Source organism: Diadema antillarum, unplaced genomic scaffold (genome assembly GCF_040938485.1).
Source record: "Diadema antillarum isolate AM-2024a unplaced genomic scaffold, OU_Dant_1.0 seq00002163_RagTag, whole genome shotgun sequence".
Taxonomy (NCBI): Eukaryota; Metazoa; Echinodermata; class Echinoidea; order Diadematoida; family Diadematidae; genus Diadema; species Diadema antillarum.
In genome coordinates, this window is record NW_027272802.1 from 91,509 (window position 1) to 117,732 (window position 26,224).

Consider the following 26,224-nt stretch of genomic DNA (forward strand, 5'->3'; position numbering starts at 1 on the left):
GAGACATGTCCAAGTCCGTGAAGGGTTTGCATTCACAAATATGGGGTATTCAAAGCACTGAATCACCTTCATAAGCCTGTCTTTGTATGTACACTACACAGAGTATTGCATACGCAAGTGACATACATGTAAGATATTTCCCTATTAATCTAGTTTACAACCCAGCTAGAAATACTGTCTAGACGACATATCACGCGCATAAAGAGTTGTACCTATGCTCATGAGTGTATTCATGCATTTGGGTAGTTTATGCAAATACCCCATTGGTGGAGTGAACCGTTGTTATTGTGTATGAAGACACTGGTGGGCACATTACCAGGAGAACCACAAAGGAAGGGTTACCCCCGGCAACCACACTTCCCGTCTGCCAAACACATCGCATGTGACCGCAGGAGCAGACCTGTCACTCCGCATCATCATTAACACACACTCCAGCAGGACTGGACTGCACACCGCATCATCATTGGCTGGGTCATACCGTACCTGGGGCAGTGTTGACGACCAGACCATGTTAGCTGGCAGCATGAGCTGTACACACCACATCTAATACATGGATGCTGCTGTAAAAGCCAACAACATGCACTGTTTGCTGAGGGGATGGATGGACATACATCAAACACTTTGCACAGCGACGGAGAAACTCAGTGTATTGTGGGAGGAAACAATAATGACGCAACTCACCTCTTCTTGAACTTATTACAGACTCTGTATCAGTGCCTTCAAATTTGTCCTGGCCACCTTCTCTGCTCGAACTGAAACATCAAAAGAAAATGAGAGAATTATGAGAATTGCAGGCTAAATTTGTCTTATTTCCCATACAGAAGATAATTTCATACCCTCATGTAAACTGAAAGCCTGGTTTAGGATGAATATCATGCCATGTTCATGATTAACTCTGTCAGAAGTAGGTTACTGCACCCAAGCTTTTGTGTGTGTGTGGGGGGGACAAAACATGAGGCGAAAAAGGGCAAAATTTTATGACTTCATAATAGGGATCGACATTAGCGAAGGCCCTGGGCCACCAAAACTTAATGTCAGGCCACCAAATTTTCAAAAAGGATACATCTTTTGGTAGCTGTAGGAAGAATCAAGTTTCCCCCAACATCCAATACATCACAATCAGCAAGTAATTCACAAGAATAAGAATTTGAGGTTGAATAAGGCCACTTCTCTCCTGAAAATATATTGGGATATTCCTGCAGGGAACAGTAAGCAAGTTTATGCATTTGGGTCAACATGGAGGCCACTTTACAGGAAAATGTAGGGACTGCATATTTGAAATGCATACAAGGATCTGATTGATACAAATTGATATGAATATCTTCTGCTGGGGGAGGGGTAGAGTCGTTAACATATCATATCTAAATGCAAATGTGTGTGTGTGTGTGTGTGTTTGTGTGTGTGTGTGTGTGTGTTAAAAGCCTTTTCTTTCATATCCATGCAAAGGACAGAGTCTTGTACAATATATATTTAGATGCATCACGCAAAGTTAATATAAGAAAACTGGCATCCTTAGAGATGCAACTGAACCACCCTATTCCATGCATCATGTTGGTACCATCAAGTATGCAGGGTATGCTTGTCGGACTGAGCGGATGAAATCCCCTACTTTGATTACTCCTGATCGCGAAAAGGTCACCGATGATTTCTGTACGACATCCAACTTGGATGGGGGCAAGATTGCATCACCGTTATGCATGCAAACGAACCAACAAGGCATAGTGCACTGCAGCGAAGTAGGGTCATAATTAATACACGTGTACACAGTTTGTCTTTTCTCTCTATCGTGTACAGCGCTGCGTGAAGTACAACGAACTTGATACTTACGCCAAGAGCAGACCGCCATTTCAGCTGCAAATTAGCAAATCAAATTATAATATATAGGGTAAGTGCCATTGCTGTCCCTTCCCTGCAGCTAAAGCAGGAACTCTGTTGCAAACTGACGATGTAATGAACAGGTATGTCGTCGCAAATGCAATTAACGACGCAACTGACACAGGGGAATGCATGTACTTCGCACAAAATGCCAGTTCCACTCTGTGAATGTTCTGATACTTTGGGATGGTTTCCGCCTTCATCAAGGTCTGATCAAGATTCCCTTCATGCTGCTAATAAAAGTCACATGGATGTGTATCAGTGTTTACGTCAAAGTCTATTTCGCATGCAAGTCCTAGGTGACACCACATACATGCATTAGAACTTCAATATCGAGTTCTAACAGTTTCAAAAGAAGCAGCAGCAATGCCGCTTCCCGTCTTCTAACAAAGATGACCTTCCCCTTATTGAACTCCACAAAAATGGTGAAATTGAGTCTAGGTAGGAACCTGCAGATTGTGTCTGCATTGGTTTCTGCTTCTTTTATGTTTAGGAAAAAAGTAAAGCTGTAATTTAACAGGTTGTCCACCACAAAAAAAAAAAAAACACCACCAACAAAAAAAGGGCAATATAACAAAAGAGTAAAAAGCTACCAAATAACATTTCTTTCATTCAAAATGTTACTGATGAGGGAAGGGGAGCATCACTCATTATTCATTCATGATGTGCCCATGATGTCTTCAAAATCATTAAAACAATCATACCTCAAAAGTATGAATATTGCTGCCAATAATACTGATACTCAGCATGCTTTGATTTGAATGCTAGCTCTTCGATTTGATACTAGTGGGTGATGTACTGACTTTCAGAAATACAGAGACATCCAATCATTGCCCTACATAAAACCTTTCATTAAGTTTTATACTGGAAGGATTGTGAGTGGAATGCCTTTCACTCTTCATCTCTGATTTGGCATAATGAATGTGAGATGCTGTCTGTGGTGTTTAGGCAGACGACGGAGCCAAGCATTGAAATAATTCTAGAATTGGATCAGTATCATTTATGGTGTTAGTACCTTTCAGGGAACTACCTGTATAAAGAGGGTGAGCTAAATGACAGAGCTCTGAATGTCTGAATAAGATAATCAACAAATATGTTATTAACACTAGTTATTCACATCATAATTTTCCTGAGAAAATTGCAACTTAATGAAATTGTGTTCACACTGTCACTGCCACCTATAATTGATACTTGTAAATTGTTTATGTACAACTTGCATGATCAAAACTTTATATAAATAATAGGCTTTTTCTGGGGATCAAATCTTGCATCAGAACAGTATATACCAAAGTTTACTCCCTTGAAGTATTCTTTAAATTCTGTAGCCATTCTCCACTGGCTGATTTTAAAATAACAGTGTCTTATGATTGATAGCTGTACATGGGAAACCTAGATTTCAAAGGCTTACTACAGGCATGTTTTCCATGAAAACTGACAACATTACCCGGCAAGCCACCATGAATTCCATTAGATGGTCATGATTACTACATATACATGGCCTAATGCCCTTGTTTTGTCTAAAGGATAACCTTGTGCCACAGATCAGTGGTAATTGCAATCTTGTTAAACAGCAATACGATACATATCTACTGTACAGTAGCAACATGTTCTATTCAACCAGCGTGCAGTTCCACAGACACTGTTCAATAAAGCATTATATTTTCGAATGGCAAGGTGAAAAGGAATGTCAGTAATCAAAACTGAATTTCTATTTAAGAGTATATTCATTGGCAACAATGATATTTCTTAAGAATTGCCAATGAATCATTAGCTCGTTTGTCTCTTCTTCTTTTTTCTAGCAATAAATGAGATACTTGTTGCTTATTCATGCACATACAGAAAAAAACAACAACATATGCTACAGTATGGCATTTTCTTCTTTGATCAATGTAATATCGGGTAGACTGCATACACACATGAATTTCTTCAAAACCATTTGTTGGTCTTCAAGGACAGAATATATGAAGTGGTGAGAAAGGGTGGCAACACATCATTTCACAGTGGCAGACCTATGTGGTTTGTTTACTTTTGCTTTTCATCTCAAAGTACACTCATGTTTGCATTACACTATCATGCACTGTGAGTAGGAGTTTAAACCAAATCTTGAATAGTCAAGCAGTATTCCAGAACCATGATTCACTGGCATACACAGTTAACTGTAGAGCAAGAAATATTCTCAGCATGAAATTATATTAAATTGGAGCCGACAACCTTTTTTCACGGTATGAATTTTTTGCTGCATCTAATGCATTATGTTGTAGACAAGAACTTTTGCATGCATTTTAATTTCACAAATCTTCGCTCATGCGAAATTCGCAAAATTAAAATGCACATGAAAATTTCTGGTTTTACAGTAACTCAGAAGGCATTACACCATCAAAAAAAAAGCAAATAAGAAGGAAATGAATAAATGGTTAAAATTCATTAAAGAAAAAAAGACAGGAAAATGTCAGATTATGCCCTCTTAAGCACATAGACATTCTAGACATAACATATTACGATTGAAAGATAGCAAGTTTATGGACGTAACCAAGTGTATGAATTAAGAGCTATTCATGCCCTTTTCACCCGAATGTGGTGAAATATCTTTGTGGCAATGAGGTCACATATCAAAGGTGCTATAAATACTGTCTATCACCCTTTGTACAGCTAAACAAATTGAGAACATAATAAGTACACCCTCTCTCTCTCTCTCTCAAAAAAAGGGGGGTACTTGCACGTTCATATGAATAACATAAATGCTATGAATGTGGTTGGGACAAATACATCTTTAATGGATTCCAAACAGAGTGGGCAGAGAGTTGCCATAGCATTGGGCCATGCAATCATGGCCGTCTACTGCCGTTAACCGCTAGAGCATGAAAATGGAATAAAGACAGCTACAGCCTGTCAAATTTCGTACAAACAGAGCCAGTCATGTATACAGAGGGACAGGGTTAGATAGTAAATAGAGCGGGACAAATTTGACAGTGTTCACAGGAACTTGCTCTGAAGCTTTGCTGCTAATTTACACGCTTTTCATCCACCATGAAACATGAAAAATCAGAAGCAAAGAATTGATACAGACAACTTTCCAGTAATGTGAAGCAGTTGTTTTGAAGGAGTTTTGTATTTATGGCTTTACACAGATACTGCATTCACGTCTTTCATTGCAAACCCCTCTCCTCTGAAAGGATACGGGCATGTTCAGTCCTAAAATTGCTTAGTTCGATTTTCTACTGAGTAACATACTTATCAATGTCCTGGCAGGCATTAAATGCTTTTTAGAGAAGTGTATGCATCCAAGAAAATTGCAGATTAAAAAAAGGAAGAGAAAAAAGTTCAAAACTACCCCCAAGAAATACAAGTATTAAAGGATTTTTTTTTCAAGGAAGCATTTTTTCACACCAGCTGCTTTCCTTGTGTCTATAAGAGAGAAAGAGAGTGAGAGAGAGAAATTACGATGATTCAGATCCATTCCAGCAGCAAATCAGAGATGAATCACAGATGACTGTGAACTGAGGCATGGGAGAAATTTGTGTGAAAAATCCCACTGGGACGTCCACCGCTTGCAACAATGGGGCGACCAACATCCACACATCGCACACTGGACTGTAATGTAACAGTATAAAACCCTCGAATTCTGAGCCCGAATACACTGTCGGGAGAAACTTAACTCACATGCAAAATGAACAGTATGAAAATTTCACTCTCATCGCCTTCCTTCTTGAAAACATGAAAGATGGAAGTGAGGAGTTTGAATGCATGTACACATCAAATAACACTGGGTCTAATACATATTTTATGCCTTTACGGGCAGCGGATATGTGCGACCTTCCCCCATCCCTCCTTCTTCCACCCCCCCCCCCCCCCCAAAAAAAAATTCTCTATTCATGTTACTCATCAAAAACATATTCACAAAATATTCATTGAAGATATACAGTTGTACATGCACTGTCCAAAAAGCATAAAGCTACAGGAAATAAACAATTCAAACATTGCACCTGAAACTGAGCATGATCATTAGATAAGGAAAGCAGAAAGCTATCAAATCTAAGACTGTTGGATAAGTTGTGTCAACATCTATGATCAACCTTTGCAGATAGCAGGGTTATTCATCATGTGCCGCTTACAAAATATCATAACATCCCCCCCCCCCCGAAAGGGCCCCACTTCAAAAACTGAATGACCTATAGACTCTAGAAATAAAACGATAAGGAAGATAATCAGACACCGTTGTATTACACGTATATGAACACTCGCTCTGACTAATCATGGGAAAACTTTAGGAATACTCATGCACATGCTCTACTAACAATATGTTTGTTTGTTGTTGTTTTTTTCCATCAAACCATGAAAATGCGCATACAACTGTAGCTACAGCATAATACTGTAGGATGTAGGCCTATTTCATATAGCTAGGCTATTGTAGTATAGAGCCCTTTTAACACTTGTGTTTCTTAACCCCATATACTTTCTCTGACCCAGGACTATTGTTAATCCCATACCAATTTATTCAGCTTTTTACACTCGCCAATAAATCCCGCACTAAGCTCTCGTCCCGGGCTAAAGAGAAAACGGACCTTTTTACACTCGTATTTCTTAGTCCCATACTTTATGGGGTTCAGGCTTCGTCTCCATCTCTTAACCCCGGATTATTTCTTCGTTCTGTTTACGCTCGCTTGCTTGGCACCACAATTGCGGTGCTAACCCTGCTTTTTTGCAGGGCCAGATAGTACGGGATTATCGGTGGGGCTAGCCCACTTTGGCAAAAACAAGTGTAAACAGAAAGTGGGCGAAGGAAAGTCCGGTACCAACGGTGGGGCTAAGGCCCCCACCTTAGCCCCACCGTTGGTACAGGACTAAGCAAAAATTTAGAAGTGTAAAAAGCCCTTAGGTCTACACAATTACACTGGGGGGAGGGTTGTAGCAAATACCCCTCCCATATATACGAACAAACAGTATCCCCCATCTCCTCCTCCCCACTTCCTCATCTTTCCTTTGCCCCATCCTCACACCCCCCCCCCCCCCTTTCATTCAAGCATAATCTAGATGTCAGTCGGAGGGGCAAAGATTATAATTCTTCCTGACATTTTCATAGAGTGGGCGAAAACAAGAGATGGGATATTCTATCCAAAGATATCGGTCAGTTAAATTGCACTCTCTCTCTCTCTCTGTCGGCCACACGATGCCAGGAATGCGCACATATTTACTTAGCGCCATCCCCAAAGATAGAGGCCATAACATTAGTGCCCCATGACCCAGGGCATGCCCTGTGCAGAGCTGCCGGTTTAAGGGGGGGGGGGGGGGGGGGGTAGGGGGTATGAAAGCATTCTGTGAGAGTTCCATCATGATTAACGGTCCAATTGATTTGATACAACAAGGCCCAACTTCACCCATCATTGCCACAGTTTATTTCTCTGCGACCAGACATTCAACATAACCAGGCCGTAGCATCAAACAAGGCTTCTGAATATTCATATCGCAACATCCCCCTGAAATGTTATACAACTTGCTAGCAAGTACTAAAATTTCAAACCATAATATAACATTGTGAAGCTTACAGCAGTATCCCTTCCAGGACTAAATAGTAAAAAGAGAAACCTTCTGTAGACATTTCAAGTTCAAGCTATGATGCAATACCCACAGTCAATAAAGCAGATGATATGAAATAATGAACAGCTCCTAAAGTTGTACTTTGCAATCATCGATTTCAAACTTGCATTCTGATGTTTTTTGCTTTGATATGGTGTAAAGAAACAAATTCAAAGCCTTCTAGAAAAGTTCACTCTGAAGTAGGTATATATACACATGAAGAGTTTGTTCGCAAAAACCGATAAGTCCATTTTTGAAGATTTTGAAGTACGGTCTCTGTCATAAAGTACAATATAATACCTTTTAAATGATATATTGATCACTACATATAAAGGTACATTTTTGAAGTTATGGTCAAAAGAAGCAAAACATTTCTTATTATTCTCTTTATTTTTCTTGACCTTTAATCGCAAATATCTCCATTTGGCAAATATGGACTTATCGGTTTTTGCAAACAAACTCTTCACATGTACTTGGGTATCATTACGTCAATTGGTCGAAATAAAAAAACTTGATGCAAGAATTCATTAATTTGAATAGAATAGTACTCTTGTAAAATTGAAAGATGTCATTAAAAAAAAAAACTTATAGTTGGCAATATTTCGAAACAATGACTCACTGGATCTACATGTTCAGAGGCGAGTGTGCTGTAGAAGGGTAGAACAGGTCCAAATGTAAACACTGGCATTCATACTGTATAGATACTAAATATACAAGCTGGTGTTCTGTCTGAACCCTGTGTCTTCTCAAGATATGAATATTGTTTGCTATGTTCTCACCAGGCTATGTTTGCTGAGGTGTGGTATGTGTGTGTGTCTCTGTGTGACTGAGTCTGTATCTGTGGTATAACATGTGTGTTTATGTGTATCTGTGTGTGTGTGTGTGTGTGTGTGTGTGTATGTGTGTGTGTGTGTGTGTGTGCCAATGTTCTCTGTAGTAGAGTTTGTCACAGAAAGCTCAACCCATGTCATGCACCCAGTATTTGCAGAACTACAATGTAGGTCCTACATTGCAGGTTAGGAGGCATTCAAGTTCTGTATTCACAAGTGGGTTAATACGAGGTAAAAGACTTATGTTAAACTACTGTAAAACATGATATTTTCGCGGCATGAAATTTTCGCAAATTGGAGCCAACGGCCTTTTTCTTGGCACGAAATTTTCGCGAATTTCCACTGGCATTCAATGCATATAGCAGACAAGAACTTTCGTGGGCATTTTAATTTCAAGACAATTTCAAGATTATTGTAAAAGTTAAACCACAAATTTTCATGAGCATAATTTTTTTTGTGAATTTTGCGAGGAGCCAAGATTCATCAAATTAAAATTCTCAAGAAAGTTCTTGTCTTTTCTACGCATTGTGTACTATGTAGTCACAAGAGGGTTGTAAAGCATAAGACTAGCTGGACTTTAGTCACAAGAGGGTTAGGAAGCATATATTAAAGACTAGCTGGACTCTAGTCACACGTGGGTTTGGTGGCAAAAGACTACGAGTATACTGTGCTCTGTAGTCACAAGTGAGGAGCCTGTGTTGACAGTCTGCCTTAGATCTTGGGTTTGGGCGATGAAGTGACAAGTTCAAACAGACCTGACCCGGACTTGAGGCATCTTCCCAGAATACCTCCTCTACAATGCTGTACATGTGGTACTCTGGAAGAAAATGATTAATCAGGGCTGCCCAGACACAGTAGATGATACATAGTGGGAGTCAATCACAAACACAAACACACATACAGACACGTACACACACTAACATACATCCTGTAAAACACAATGAAACATGCAGTCTCATTCCTAGTCCATTTGTCTGTTTGCCTACATGTGTCTGCTCAAGGCTGCATGTTATACATCAATTTGTCTGTCTCTGATATAGAGTATACTACATACATTATATCTCACGCACTGCACTTCAGTCTGCTCCAAGCACTTGTGGACCTCTCTGCACACAAAGTACTGGTGCATGGCTATTGAGAGGAGAGTCTTTTTGTCTCCCTCTATAAGAACCTAAACATACAGTGTACATGTACATTCCCACACTTTGTACATTATACAAATATCACACACAGTATACTTCCCCGGTTTTCATTGACTAGTAAGAATCTGCATTAGATGCACAGCAAGTCAATAGTCTTGTCTGCTAAAATACTAAAATTGAACTTACATTGCTAGCGACACAAAATAATGTAATATAGTACAAGTTGACATATATGTGGCTTGTAGCATTTAAAGAGTTTTGCTTTTGTGTTTATTTACTTTCAGTCAATTGCAGAATAAATGACAGAGATCAACACTGATGAGATTTGAAAATCCTCGGCACATGAACATTTAACATTCAATATGAAGACCACTTTGAAGTACATGTCGTATGTTATACATGTACTCCTCTACTCTAACTACAAAAGCAACTTTGCAAGACGTAATCATCTATTAGGCCCTACACCTACTGTACTACCATCACAGACAGGTAAGCACCAACAAACTCTATGCTTTATGGCAAAGCCTAGAGGGATATGTTTTATTCAAAGTATACTGTAGCGTGAGCAGAGCTGCACATACTACAATGTGTATTACCGTCCGCTCCCAGTTCACACCCTGGCTACAGCCGAGTTCTAAATGAATAAGCACCTCGTTGTGCACTAAAGCAATGTCAACATTACCTTACAGCAGCCACGGTAGACGATGGTTCACACCTTTGTAGTGTGGGTTGCTGTGGTGGGTTTTTTTTTTTCCTTTCTTTCTTTATTCTCCTTAAGTATTTGTTTGTGATACTGCTTGACACATACAGGGAAGTGGGAAAGAGGTCTGCACTATGTACAGCTATTAGATCCCATTCATATCTGGCAGTTGTATTTCACTGTTTCCTCCTGAAGAACACCAAGATGACTTTTTTTCTGCGGCAGCACCTGATGTGTATCAAGACCACGATACAGTAGATCTCCTTGACGAGTGGCGAGTGGTTTAGGGCCTACTGTAAAATGAGGAATGTTCTCGTGCATTTTAATTTCATGAATTTCGCGAGCACCAAAATTTGCAAAATTAAAATGCATGCAAAAGTTCTTGTCTACACTCTATGCATTGAATGCCAGTGGCAATTCGCGAAAATTTCATGCCGCGAATATATCATGTTTCACAGTACATAACATCCCTACATGGCCAACTTTTTATGTTTGATGACAATGCCTCCATGTGAGTTTCTGCCGTAAAACTGACATTACAGCGTTAAGATAGTAGGGCGAAAACTCTTGGGAGGACAAGCGTACAGTGTTCATGTGAATGGGGTCTGGCTAGGCTGTCAGGAGGAAAAAGAAGGGGGTGGGGTGTGGCAAACCCTCATTGTCTGGCTCACAACATGGAGGGAGGGAGGGCCCCCACGGCCGCCGGCTGGTAATGCTTCTTGACAGTGCCAGTGGGGAATTGGGCAGAGAGAAGGGCCCTCCCAAGCCCCCACAAACACCCACCCATCTGCCGGCCGACACCCGAGTTGAGTTTGTCACATGCCAGGGCGAATTATGAATGTGAGGCATTCTTTCTCCGCCGAAGAATGCCCTCCGCAACGAGGCTCTCTCTCTCTCTCTTCGCATTTGGCCAAGATGCAGCCGTGTGGAGGAAAAGAGAAGTGCTATAGCAGGGTCCCTGGAGCACATGCTCACATTGTACATGATTGAATTTTTCCTCTTTCGGTTTTTTTTTGGGGGGGGGGTGGAAGGGACAGGCCCTCTTATTTTCATATTTCAGGGAAGATCATGAAGAATGTGTGGACACCGTGGGAAACTTTTACAAAGTGTCCACAAATAGTATAGAGATATAGGGCAAGCAGGTTAGAAAATATAGGCCAATCACTCAAAACAGCTTACATTATGAACTACAGCCAGACCTTACTGATTACTAGTCAAGAATATTTGATGACACTTTACCAGAACAGTCACAGGTGTCTTGGTTAACAATGCTACATACTGGCTGCTTGTATAATATCAAAACCAAATTTTGCTCTTTGAACATTCAGATGTCACTTGGCGCATAAAGTAAGAGTACGATTTTTTTTCTCTCTCGCTTTCTTCAAAGAAATGTGACTACTGACACATACCTATCAAGGGGGAAATGCAATCTAGCTATGTACCTTTTTAATCCAAACTTGAAGATAGGGGAGTAAAACAGAATTTTGATCTGTTCTCGGATTAGCATTATTAGAAAAATGATCTTGGCTGTCCTATACAACATAAAACAGGGAGATGGATTACTAGTTTTCCTGAAGCTGAAAGCACAAGTATTTATTTCCAAAAGCTTCCACAAATAATACTAAAATGGTAAACATCTCCCTTTCAATTCTTTAGTTGACTTCCTTTGGAAATTGAATTGATTTGATACTACCGTATGACCATTCTAGCACATGTCGGTGTCAAAAGAAAACTGGAAATACAGTTCAGGATTCAGATATGCTTTGGTCTTTATCTTTTTTTCTTTCAAAATGATCCTTTATTTACAATTATGTTCAATGGATGTACACTTGTACTTTATGCTGATAGTCCCAAGTTTCAGGTTGGTTCCAATACCAGAAAGTACTTGATGTACTGTATAAATGGCATGACATTGATTCCTATCACTATACTATCCCCAAGTTACCATGGCAACTTACTGAAAGGAAGGTGGTCTGGAGTCTCCGATGCCCCCTGTCCTCTCTGCTGGGGGTTGGGAATCCCCCCTTGTATCCGTGGTTACGGATGCTGTATCAGACCCATTGGTGCTTCCTTCAGCCGGCACAAGCTATAAAAGAGGGAAAGGAAGAAATGCAATAAAGAGTTCTGACCATAAAAATGTATGCATGACTTACAAATTACAGGCAACGGTATGCAAAAAAGAACTACACAAAACAAAACAGTGATGATCATTGCAACTTATATTGTAGTTCAAGAAAGTTGGCATTATAAAGACTGTGTCTGCTGCAAGAGAATCAGAGGTTTGCAAAAATAGATCATTGACTCATTCAATCACACATTTCAATATGATACACATATTTATTATTTTCTTTGGGTGGAATGGGGGAGCAGGCGGAGAGGGGCAAAACTACAGTCTTAAATACTCGTCCGATTAAATCGAGGACGTTTGTCACTCCAATGAACAATGCAAGATAACAAGGATTTACAGTGAAGTAAAGCTTTAAAGGAGGGTCTTTGCTACAAGCTTTTCGTCCCACTTGTACTATAGCATTCAGTCTCAAAGAAAATATCAAAGGGATGATGCTTGGAAGTTGCAAGTTACATTAAAAAATGAATGGGTTAATGTGTTAAAGCAAATAACAATAAAAATGTTTGGAAGTATGCATAAGGTAACTAGACAACTAGTGTATCTGATGGCAATCATTTATGTATGTTCCTAAACTTATGAGCAGTGAACTCCCCGCACCTGACCTTTAACCCATTGAGGATGGACTGATTTCCAACAGACATCCGCACGAGTATTCTCGGGACTCGTCTTCAACGGGTTGAATGCCATCACAAAGGTTGCAGAAGATATTAGATATTTATTGCTTCAAAATCTCATGCAAGCTACGCATTATTATTTCATCCTCCCTAATTTTTTCTTTCATCCTGAACAATCCTTTTGAAACTACATTGTACATGACTGCTTTCTGAAGATGAAAATGCTGAATAGACAGAGAAATGCACGCATCGCCATGGAACAAGGAAGTTCCTTTATAGTTGTATATAAAAAGGTCAGTCTTCTTCTTGTGTGTTCCTCAATATAAAGCCATCTCACAAGTGAGTCAACACACTGTATCCAGTGGAAGGGACTACACAGATTTTCTTCTCCCCTTTACTCATGTATGCACTGTGGTCACTTGTGGATGGTGGCTTCACAAATGCTTCCTGCTGATTATGCAGCACCCATTACACACTCTAAGCCAGTCCTAGATTCAAAGGAGCCCATACACCCAAGGAGCTAATGCCTTTCATCTTCTCCCCTCCCTCGCCCTTTGTTAAGCTTTGAGGGGCTCTAATTACAGGTTGGCCTAATCCTTCACACCAAGTACCCCCTCTTTTGAGGTCCAGCATTGTCCCTGTCTGTTGACCATTAGTGGGGGCTGAACAATCCTCTAGCAGAGGGCCAGCCATTGAAACACTTGCTGTACCCTTCTGCCTCAACGTTGACAGTTAACCAATGTGTATAACCCCCTAACACTTTGAACACAGACCATCTAGATTCAGTAAGTAATCGAACAAATGGGAGAATTTCATCTATGAAACAAGTTGTTTAGAATGAACTCTTATCAAAGCAGCAGAGAAGAGAAATCTGTATGAATCAGACTTGTTGATAACATTGTCCAAGGGATCGTTCTGGGGGTGTTTCATCAACGTTTGTTAGCGCTGACAATTTCAGCTAAAATCCGTGGTTTTGATTGGATGAGATGCTCTGGTCACTGACTGTTACTATGGTGATTGTCAGCGATGACAACTTTTAGCGCTGACAAACGTTGATGAAACACCCCCCCCCCCCCCCCCCCTGGTTAAGACCTAACTTAAGGTTTCTAATATTTTTTTGGTGAGATAATAAGAAACTCCTCAATAAGTATGAAAGAGCATGCAATTCCAAGAGGGATTCAACATTTATTTGATGAAAATTGGTTTTGAAATAGCTGAGATATATCCAAAACAGTACAATCCTAATAAAAGGTGGGTCCCACCTTTTATTACGATCGCTTTGTTTTACTTTATTTTTGGGTGTCTCAGCCATTCCAAATCCGATTTGCATCTAATAAACTTTGAATTCCTCTCACAATGGTATGCTCTGTATTACTTCATAAGTGGTTTCTTGGTATCTCGCAAAAAGGTAAAAGATAAATTCTCATCTCCACCAATACTACTGGTCATCCCTTTAAGAGCTATGACTATGATGAAGCCATACATTGCAGATATCAACTGACACTGTCTTCAACTTTGCTGTACATGTTACACTTTAAACAATAACAATAATTTGCATATAGCGAAAAATGGTCTACAAGATTCTCTGTGCATTTTACAAAACTTCCATCTCATATACTGTACATCAAAAAAAAAAATCATTTGCAAAAGGGATAACAAAATTCTAAGTTCCATAAGACTATTCAGACCTCTATTGTATACATACAAGAGGAACATGGCACACCATAAACTTTAATAAAGATACAAAATTCATCAAGACCAACGCCATGGAAAAAATGTAAATAAGTAAAAAATAAAAAGGGGATGACTGATGCAGATATTATGATACTATGGCATACTTGCCAACATTTCAAGATAAAATATCTTACTCGTGGATTGCAAAAATCTTATTTTACATTGTATATGCAAGCTGAAGTTAAAAATCTTACTTTTGGTCAAATCTTCAGAAAATACACATGAAAGGTATATCTAAATATTTTTTTAAAATCTGATTTCTCTGACAGAAAATCTGATTTTGCTATTTTTAACGTAAAAAATCTTACTGAATCTGATAAAATCTTACTAGTTGGCAAGTATGCTATGGTATCATACAAGTTGAACATATGCATACAAGCAGTGCACCATACACATCAGACAATGGGGAGAAAGGCAAATATACTCGAATGAGATCTATGATGCAAACATTGCCACATTAAATTTTACATTATCTGGTGTATAATATTCATGTAAGACTTACTTTCTTGAGTTTTCTAACAACATGTATGTACAGGCTCCCTGCAAGAATGTATTTTGAGCGTGTGTGTGTGTGTGTGTGTGTGTGTATGTGTGTGTTACTCCACTATGGCCATTTAAATAATCCAAGATAAACAGACATACACTTGTATTTTGTGTAATCAGATTCAAATCATAATTTCATTTTCCATCGCATGCAAGCTATTTCTAGCAGAATCAGACACAACTGATTTGTCTGACAATCAAGGTAAATTTGAGAGAGAGAGCAATCATCCTGAAAAAAATGAATGCTCTCTGAGATCCCCCACCCCCACCTGCCTTCAACAGAATCTTCATTTAAAATGCTGTTATCCAAGAAAAAAACATCTATATGCCAATGATAAACAGATGCAAATTCTGCATACCTGACCACCTATACACTGAACTACAAGTGTTTTCTCTTTCCTTGTGACATTCGGTCTGCAATTAAGACACAATTGGGACTTAGCCACGCCTGGGGGCACGTCTACACCGCTCGGCCGCCAAGCATTTTCGCCACTCCAAAAACACCAGCAGCCATTCTCTTTGATGGCGCGGCGGAGTAAAGGGCTGTTGTGTCTCACACTTTACCCTTATTTGGCGACGCAAAGACTGCACCGCCATCACACCTGCGGGACAAAATAATTACCAGCGGAGAAATCAAGACACTTGTCACAGGGACGGACAGAATGAAGAACCGGTGGTGATATAATATCACTCTCACTTGGGAGACCACACTCGAGGATCTTGTGCAAAGTGTATGCTGCATAGTGGGGCTGAATATTAAGCAGCTGCTGTACATACTGTACGACTGTACATACTGTACGACTGTACATACATACACTGTACATGGGCATTTCCACGGTAACTCACGTTACATTTTGAACTCAAAATTAGGTCGTTGAGATCAATATCCTTAAAACCTAATTAGTGATATGAGTTACTATATGTGAATGAGTATCATGCACCTCCATCCTACCTCACAGCAACATTACATCCACAGACTCTTATGAGAACTACAATGTATGAGAAAAAACACTACAAATGTCGGTAACTCACGTTACATAATTTGGACATGTAAAAATTTGGTATGTCTTATATTCAAAAGTTTCCTCAAACAAGAAACAGAGAGACTTTAAAGTCTATTGTGTCAAAGTCATGGACTAACAACATACATCACAGAGTATGGTAAAAATTCAAATTGTCTTACATTCTCCAGGTATCGTCATGTGAAGCGGTAACTCACGTTACGGTAACTCACGTTACAGTTTGTCCACATGATCACAAGACGATTTTTTGTCTTAATAATCCAAAGAAAACTTACCAAGACAACTTTTTTTCACAAACAAACTCCATGAATAAAGAATCTAAATTGATTTGAACATTGATCTGACAGTAATTAATCCCATTCTATCCATGAGATTACCAAAAGGCAGGAAACTTTACATTTAGAATACCAACTTGAAGATAAATTTCATTTTTAATTGAGTCATTTTCCAAGCTTTCATTTGTACTGAGACAAAAATTGTATTCAACAAAATGATATGAAACAGAGTCTATTTCATTAAATTACACTCTTTTCCAGTTAACAAATGCATCAGAAATTGAGGATTTAATTGAGAATTTGATTTGATTGTTTTTTTATTTTACTAGATTTAAATGGATTTCAGGCTATCTAGATAAAACAAGTCATCCATAAACTATTCCATTTAATACACTGAGTCACGAGACTAGAGACCTGTACATGTAGTCTGTGGAGAGTTTAAAGGTTCAGAAATGAATATTTCAATAAATCTTTTAACTTTTAAACAATATATATTATATTTTATATTCCAATTATTTGATAATTGTTTGAATTACTCGATAATCAATCGTTTGTATGTTTGATTTGTTTACAAATTCTTATACTAAACTGGTACAGAAATTAGACTTGAATTACAGAAACTGCAGATAAATTTTAGTTATCTGCTACCAGTATTGATCAGTTTAATAAAACATGTTCATAAATGTTTAAGCCTTAAAAAACAATGGCTGTGGTCTATGAAATGTCAAGTAGCCATAATTTAAATTGTACATACATGTAAAAAGTATACCACTTTTTTCTAGAGTAATCAAGCAGACTGAAGCAGTAAATCCCAATGAAAAACATGAATAGTTAATATTTTGTGATCAGGAGGCTAACTATTAATATCACAAAATGTTGATAGTTTGCTTTAAGGTACATGACTGTCCAGCTCTTAAAGAAAATGTCTGATAATGAGGTTCACATTCAACAAGTTTTTGGTAATAGATCAGCATGTAAAGTAAATTATAGTAAACATGGAAAAGTTTCATTGTAGGATTTTGCAACAATATAGCTAAAACCTCAGAGTAGAATAGTATAAAACACATAAGCGTGTCAAATTCACAATGTTCAGTTCTCAAAAATCTCAGAAAAAACAGCAGGAAGCGAGCTCCAATCTTAAAATTCTGTTCATTCATGTACAGTGTAAATGTTTCAGCCTCATAAACAATGGCTTTGGTCTATACAGGTAGGTATAAACTATGAAATGTCAAATAGTAATCACTTGAATTACAAAAACAAGAACTTTTCAAGAGTAATCATGCAGTGATTATCCCAATCAGGAGGCTATTAATAGTTATCACAAAATTTTGAAAATTTGCTGGAACAAGGTCCATGCAGCTTTAGAAGAAATGTCTTTTAACAACTTTTGTAACAGATCAGTATACATGCACTGTAATATTAAATAGTAAATGTGGAACAGTTTCTTTCAGAAGTTAACATGTGATGAACATGTGTAATTGATACATTGTACATGTAGACCAGTTGGTTTGGTGATAGAGAGAGACCAAGAGAATAAAAATCTACTGGAAATAGAATCTTCATACAAGAGTTCAGTAATCATGTACTCATTGGTTACTTACAATCACAACCTTCATATCATTTCTTGGTATTAAAGAAAAATCATGTTGGTAACTCACGTTACATTGTGGTAACTCACGTTACATGGTAACTCACGTTACAATTTTAAGACCTCTGTTATGAGAATTTGAAGCAAAGACTATAAGTCCCATCATATTTCTTGGATGTGTGCTGCATAGTTATTTGATAATCCAAAATACCATGTCTCAGTTGGGCATAGTAAAATTGCTAGGTTAAAAAGTTCATGTTTCGGTAACTCACGTTACAGCAGCTTCTCGAGCTATGTAAGAGCACGCTGCTGTCCGAAGTACATATCTTATATCGAGGTCTCCACTCTATTTACTGCTAGATCAACATATTTTTGATTTGTAAAACCAAACAAAGTTTGATTTGAGCCTCAAATATAAAAAATTATCACAAAGAGCAACAGAAATGCATTCTTAGGAATTTTTAGGTCAAAAAATGCTTTCTGGTTTCAAAAGGTATAAAAATGCACAAAAGGGAACTTTTCCTAAAGGTAAAGTTGGTTTCACACACTTCAAACTATGGCTAACAAAGTAAGATTATCAGTTGTCCTGAAATATGCGGGTAAAATTTTGGTGGTCATGTCGCACAACTCACGGAAATGCCCACATACATACATACATACATACGTACTGTTGTGTATACATGTACACACATACATACATACAATGTACACTGTACATACTGTACGACGGTACATGTACATACATAGAGCTCAGTGAATGCTGGCAATAGTTTAACATCGGAAGAGATACATTGCGAAATCTCGCGCTATCTCCATAAGTTGGTGATACACTTGACCCCTCCAAAGCATCACTGCATGATAATCAGTGTGCAGTCTATCCATATCTCTCTGCTCCTTTGAACCACAGTATTCTCTCAACCTATCAGCCATGCACTCCTCTTCTTGAAAGCTTGCATCACATTTACAATTTGTAGCATTCATCTCTCATTTCTTCAGATACAATGTACTATCCCTTCCTATGCCCAACTATATCTTTTTAATGTCATATTTAGTATATTTTCTGTCATTACCCAAGGAGGTAAGAACTAGAGGTAAGAGGAAAAATTCTAAACTGATCGGGGGGAGAGCTTCAAATAAAGGTACTATTAATATATTGACACATTAGTTAACAATGCATTGATCTGAAAAACATTGCAATCACCTCATTTTTAGATCATGCATACTCAGAAATATTGAGAATGGAATGGGTTATTGACGGAGCTAATGAATTACAATAAAGAAGTTTTTTTACTCTATCTACGATGATCGGTAGATGCATGCCACAGTCCTGTGGTACAGTTGGATGCTTCGATTACAAACGTGTGTGCCACTTCTGCTATACAGAAATGTAAGAATACAGAACTGCAATCAGCTAGAAATGCCCACAGGCTTGGCTGACGTGACGAATCTTGGAGACCACGCTTGCTCTCCAGCAGACTCCTACAATTTTTTACTCGACGAAAAGAATGTGGGTGACAGCAAAGAACAAAATACAGTATCCCTCCAAAGAGAGAGAGAGAGAGAGACAGGCGGAAAAAAAACGCAAAAGGATCCAATGCATGACTCATTTGATGACACCTTGCGCTGTAGTTACTGCACCTGAACTCCTCACACTTGCATCAATATCCCAGCCTGATGACTTTCATTAGCGCTGATGGAAAATCAATTGCGGGAAGTACAAAAGCCCAAACGTTCCCCCCTCGAATTACGGGGCTTCCAAATGGGGGAAGAGCTCAGAAATGGCTTTGAAAGTGACTGCTTAATTTTGCAGATGACATTTTGGCTGCAAACATCTGGATATCAAATTCCATCACTGCTCAGTGATGCACACTTGAGACTCCAGTGGCAACAAAATTTCAAATACACTTTATGTAGATCTATCATAAAAACAACACTCTCAAAGTTTTTCAATGTACCAGGTACCTCCACTACATCAGATGGATTCTTCATAATCAATTTCATGTAGAATTGTCCTACAAATGTAATATACAGGACCACAAAAAGGTATTCACCATTATAAATGTCTTTTAGAAATCTATTCATGATTCCATGTTGTTTGAAACATACATTTATATATAGTTTTGATTCAGACAAATACATTATTACACACGTTATAGAACATATCCCACTTTCCTTCTTTACAAATGTACATATTTGGTTGTTGTTGACTTCTTTTTGCATTCCATCTGATTTCAAAAGACTGTATACATGTGTATATACAGAAGAGGCAATTTCATGACACAACAATAGATGAGATTTTGAAACTGCTGTCAACTGCAATTACATGCAATTTCTCAATCTATTACAACAAATTATTGACAGATGTCACATTTTATAACATACTGGTACCCATGATCCCTAGTAAACTAGTCAATGAAATCTATAATGTATGCTTTAAAATGATCAGTGAATTGAAACTTACCCATGAAACCACACGGCCATTGAAACAAGGTAATTTGGCATCATCGTCCACTATTTCTTCCTTCACGACCCTGCAAAAAACAAACAACAAACAAACAAGAATAAACATTAAACGTCCACTATCATGATTTAACACAATCAACACTGAATATTAATCATAATAAACAATGCAGAAACATTAAATAGAAATTTGATACAGTAGGTTGCCAGCATCACAGACCACATAATCGCCTTTCTCCTGGCCGATTAATTTGACACAATACTTTGAAATCATTATTTATAAAAGAAAATTGAGAGCTCTTTGAACTTGCCTATCAAACTGAATGCACTGAATGTATACTGATACATTAATGTACATTGTACATCAATTGTTCTACGTGTACATCAAACACGGGAAAATTTTACAGCTTAACTTTTCAGAATGGGGAGGTGGGGCATCTTCAGCAGTAGTGTAGAATGGATATATTCACATTGCAAATATGTATTTTAAGTCTATTTTGGAGCAACCAGTAGAAACATTTAATAGGCATCACATGGTCATCATCTCATGGTGTTGTATATTCCGGAGTGTTCATGAAACAATGGCAATCAACTGTTGTGAACCCTTTATAAATATTTGAGCCTATGAATGCATTTGTGTGTGCTTGTGTGTATACTGGCACATGCTTCTTCAAGAGGATACTAATTTTCTACCATATAAATTTTGAATACAGTAAGAATGGCCTCACATATATTACATTAGTTGTCATTTTCTCCTTTCTTTTTATTGTTTTGTTTGTTTTAGAAATCAGTAATTCCATTGTTATTAAAGATAGTTCTGTACTTCATACTACATTCCTTCATCCCCTGGGCACTACAACATTTGAGAAAACAACAGAATATACTACTTTCCCACCCATTTATTTATCCCCTCTCCTCCTATCCCCAAGAGAAATTTGTGGTCTACTATTTGGTATCTTCCCAGCCAAGCCATGACTATTCAGTCATGCAATCAGTCAATTCATCTGAGACTCGCGATAGGAGAAACTTCAGTTCCCTTCCTTATCGTAGTAGAGAAAAGGGAGGAATGAACTTCCATGGCAACTTGCATCATCTTTGAGGACAGCATCTTCTGCTTCCACACCCCCCAAATTCCATCCAACTCCGCCACAATAGACTTGCACTTATTGATGAAGAGCATGATCACACGCAAACTAGAGTACAGTGTGAACCTTAGGCAGGGGCAGATCTGCACGCCTGCATGCGGGGGCATGGGCCTGGAATAATTCTTTCGCACGCTGGTACGGGGAATTCATTCATCTACGGCTGTGACTCATCTTCATGTTCAAGGCTGGATGTCAAGGCTAACAGTTCCGGATGGTCTTTGGGAATATGGAGCTGGTTCAAACGTATTGACCAGCAGCTAAGACACACTGAGTGAGTTTACACTGTACAATAGCTCATCACATGTCAGTGCATGCAATATATGCATTACATACAATTGTATTGTCAGCAGCTCGGCTCTATCACTGCAACTGACAATGCCAACGGTTTTATGTTCATCACATCTCATTACAGTCATGAGAGGGTACATGTACAATGTAGGCATACAGCGATGGACTGAGAAGTAAAATAGTCGTCTCCATGAGGTCAAGCAATAGCACTGATACAAGAGGCATCAGTTTTGCCACTATCAATCCACTTACAAAAAATCGTGAAATATTAACATCAAGGAAAGTTGTACGGCATACATGTACCACTTGTACATGTAGATACAATGTACGTACAGAAATGAAGAATGCTTTCAGGTCATGTGCCAGTTGCCTCTACAATGTACACTCTCAGCTAACTGCAAACTACAGATTGAACAAATTTTAGCATTGCATTGCCAGGAAGTGCATTCAGTATGAACTAAACTGTAGACGCAATTGTACAGTGTACATGTGTACCTTTGCACATATACTTGTACCTGCAGCATCATGAAGCAGATACTTTGTAACCAAACATGATATAAATTCCCCCACAAACATTTGGACATACCCCCATAATTGTCTTATTGTGTTTGCTCAGTACACAAAAGTATGCTGAATTGATTTACAACTGTACTAGCGCACAAATTTAACAACATTCATACAAATTATAAGCAGGTTTGTATAAAAATACAGATGTACTGCTTCATCTTATGATATCTGTAAATCCTTATATTTCATGGAAGGAGGCACAGGGAGGGATAAATGAAAGATAAGAAACAATCATTACGGACCATAAATTACAAAATGAAAGGGGATGAATTTACAATCTGGCTGGCCTACTGGGCAATGAGGTCGAGAAACAGTTATAAAGAGTGTTGTCATGCTGCACAATTTGATAGACCACCCTTACACATTGTGCATTGTACATGTAGGTTTACAAACAAAACTATAAAATATCAATGTCTGAACATCTGCAATAAATGCAGGTAATAAATAATAACACAATAACAGCATAGTGTGCATTTCAGGGGGGGGGGGGAAGCCTGATGCCATGGGCAAGCAAAAAATATGTTTTGGCATGCAATCTGACAAAAAGAAAGAAAGAAATAGATCACAGTCTACATCAATGAATATCTAAACACAGCTCAGGAATGGCTCTTAAAAATGGTTTGATGGGGAAGACTAAACAAATGCCTGCAAGAATCAATGTTAGGACAACTTGACAGCATTTATAATCAGCCATTTTCAGACCTCCTGGCAATATACTGTAAAAGTGGATATTTTCGCGCAACTAATTTTTCGCGCTTGGCCGGGTCAGAAGAGTTTAGCATGTTTTTTAATTCCGCGGAATCAAGACATCACGCACAGGAACCTATGGCCACAAAAATATTCGCGGGCTTTTATTTTCGCGCTAGTTTCTGGTTGCGCGAAATGCGCGGAAATTTCAACACCACAAAAATTTCCACTTTTACAGTAAATATTTCCACGTTTATGACACTCACATGATCATGTTATTATGATGAAATCTACCGTTTTCTTCTTTCATAGCTATGAGATATTAAGTACAAAATTGTACAGTTTACTATAAAGGTGATGAATGACCTTTACTACATTGTAGCACTCCTTCAATTCTTCTAACCAATTTTCTATAAATTTTGTAATCTTTCAAGTACCATGGTATTGGTGAGCCAAGCAGGTATACACTTTACACTAGCCAAATACATACCAGGTACATTGTACATGTACATCCTTTGGAATTGCCTGTGTCAGTTTGATACGTGTATTGAGTGCTTTTGCTGTTTACACTTACGTCCAAGGTCTCTTGACAACTAGATGCACAACTAGACATCTGTTTACGATGTACTCACATGCACACACTCTACAGAGTTAATAGAAGGCTTGACACAAACTTTTTTGTGTCAGCTGGTCCCTTCGGGCCACTAAAATCTTTAAATCTGACATTTTAGTGGCCCCCAAAAGATGTAGAACATGGCTGAGATATCCATAAACAAAGAGGTCCTGAGAAAGGGGGAGGGGGGGGGGGACCCACCTTTATTAGGACCACTTTGTTTTTCTTTGTTTTACCATGGATACCTCAACCATTTCAAAACCAACTTTCATCAAATTAACTTTGAATTCCTCTTAGATAATATGCTCTTTAATATTTCAGAAGTGGTGGTTCATGATCTCATAAAAAGTTAAAATCTGAATCCCCCATCTCAACCAAAACTATAGGTACCATCCCTTTAAGGCTGTCCCAAAAGAAAGTCTTCCCAACCACTGCAAAATATTGTAGTTTGGAGTTTAGAATCAGTAAATTTCAAAATGCATCTGTAGCTGGGCAAGAGCTCCTTTGGGACAGACCCCCTTTAAGAGTTCCCTAGTTGTCTATCGTGATGTCGGCATACGTTTCCGTGGAAACCGGCGATGGGCAGACATTTCTCCTCTCTCAAGGCAGCAGTTTCTTGTGCGCACATATGTGTATGTGCCCTCCACCACAAACAGAGCAGGTCACCGGAAGTTTGTGCCGCGTTCACCTCAGAGCCCGTTTAGAATCCCCACAAAGTACAACTCTCGGAGGTTGTGCTAGACTTGCACTGGGTGTGATCTTTAGCTCAGGGTCACCCAGACGCTTTGTAACGTGACAATTTAGAGACCCTATATCATCTGGGGTGAACACGCAACATCTCTCAGAGGTTATGCCATGGTTTGCGGGACTCTTTAACGGGGTACTACTCCACAAGACTACCTCTTAGCAAATGTGTGTGTGTGCATCCATGCGTAAGCTCACAAGGCCAAGGGTAGGGCAGTGTATAACTTGGTATAATAAATCAGTTGCGGTGGCTTGTCAAAAAGGAACTCTTTTCATGTACATTTTGTAGCTGTTTTTTACTCTACTGACTGTAGACTGGTCAAAGTGTTTGTACACTGTAAACTTTATACTCAAATGACCAAAAATGACCTCCTTCTCACCTTAACACACATTTTAACATTAACCATCTAAAGAGCCCTCTAAAGTTTTCTTTACTTTAACTAGATGTAGGTAGTCATGAGTCGTATACTGTAATTTCTGTGTAAATCGAATGCAAACTGCAAATTCAGAATCAAGTGTATTGATTTGCCTCTTGAATACACACACCCAGGGCAGGCTGCAGGCGGCATTCGTGATTTGACTTGCGAGTACACAGATAGTCTATTCACCCTTCATATATTCCCAGTGTTTTACGTGGTCTTTACTAAACATACAAAAGGAAAAAAGTGTGGAGCAGACGTTAGACGCGATATAATAATTCATTGCAACTAAACATGTGAAATGAGGTCACGGCAGCTCCGCAGCCTGCAGGCAGCAGCAAGGGCCTAACGTTAGACAGCAGCCAGCAGCAGCGTATCACCATATCGGTGCGGGACCGGACTCCTGCGTAGAAATTGGTCTCCCACTACAACACCTAACTTCAGATTTCGTTCTGTTTTTTTCACTGCTGACAATTCCCTCTCTGCTATAATCTTTGACACCATATCTAGCCACAGCATCGTGACAATATTCCTCTGCACATTCCAGGACACGTCTGGCGAGTTGCGGAGCCGTTCTGACTCAAATATAACTCACCCGAAGTCATCGTCCATAGATTTGAAGAAGAATTTGTAGTTCGGCCGATTGAGAACATTCTTGAAATCTCCGAGTGTAACATCCGCGGCAGGTATCGGCAATTTCACAAGATATGGAGTGTCTTCATCGTCTATATGATATATAATCTTCGTCTCCTCCATCATCGGAGGGACCTCATAGGAATCAGATCAATATCAATCAACAAAATACTGCTTCTTTTCCAGATATTTCCACAATGTTTGGCCGGCGATCGACTTCGAGCAAGGCACAGTCCATGAACAACCCGCAGTTGTCGTATACCGTTCCACTACACACACACAGCAAACCGTGGAGAATAACCCCGCATACGAAACGCTGCAATCTTGTGTGCATAGGTTCACTGTCATGCATGTAGAAACGTAGAAAGCACTCACTGTGCGTGTGATGCATTACAGGAGCACCGCAGTTGGTCTGCCAAGTGTTTGCAGGCGCCATGTAAAACTCGGCATACAATAGCTCGGCCAATAAGCAGTTCGACCTCGTCCAATTGCTTGTAAATCTTGCAATTTGCAGCTTGTCATTTGAACAAGCAATCAGTACAGAAGAAATACGATATAAGTAGGCACCTAAGTAATTATAGCTTTCTCGATCTCGAGGATAATAGTGACAGACATTCAGCTACTTGAAAAATAGAGAACCATA

General features: G+C 38.9%; 1 protein-coding gene across 11 annotated transcripts in view; it reads right to left on the bottom strand.

Annotated features, from left to right (window-relative positions):
• The window catches only part of LOC139714112 (segment polarity protein dishevelled homolog DVL-3-like), a 110,645-nt gene extending 84,754 nt beyond the window's left edge, over window positions 1–25,891 (bottom strand). For all 11 annotated transcript variants that reach the window (XM_071625829.1, XM_071625835.1, XM_071625833.1 and 8 more), the window contains exons 1-4: window positions 25,544–25,891; window positions 20,487–20,556; window positions 12,080–12,207; window positions 682–752 (exon numbers count right to left, since the gene is read on the bottom strand). In XM_071625829.1, the coding sequence (XP_071481930.1) occupies window positions 682–752; window positions 12,080–12,207; window positions 20,487–20,556; window positions 25,544–25,707 (433 nt within the window). In that variant the 5' untranslated portion in view covers window positions 25,708–25,891. The remainder of the gene's footprint in view (window positions 1–681; window positions 753–12,079; window positions 12,208–20,486; window positions 20,557–25,543) is intronic.
• Window positions 25,892–26,224: the final 333 nt, after the last annotated feature.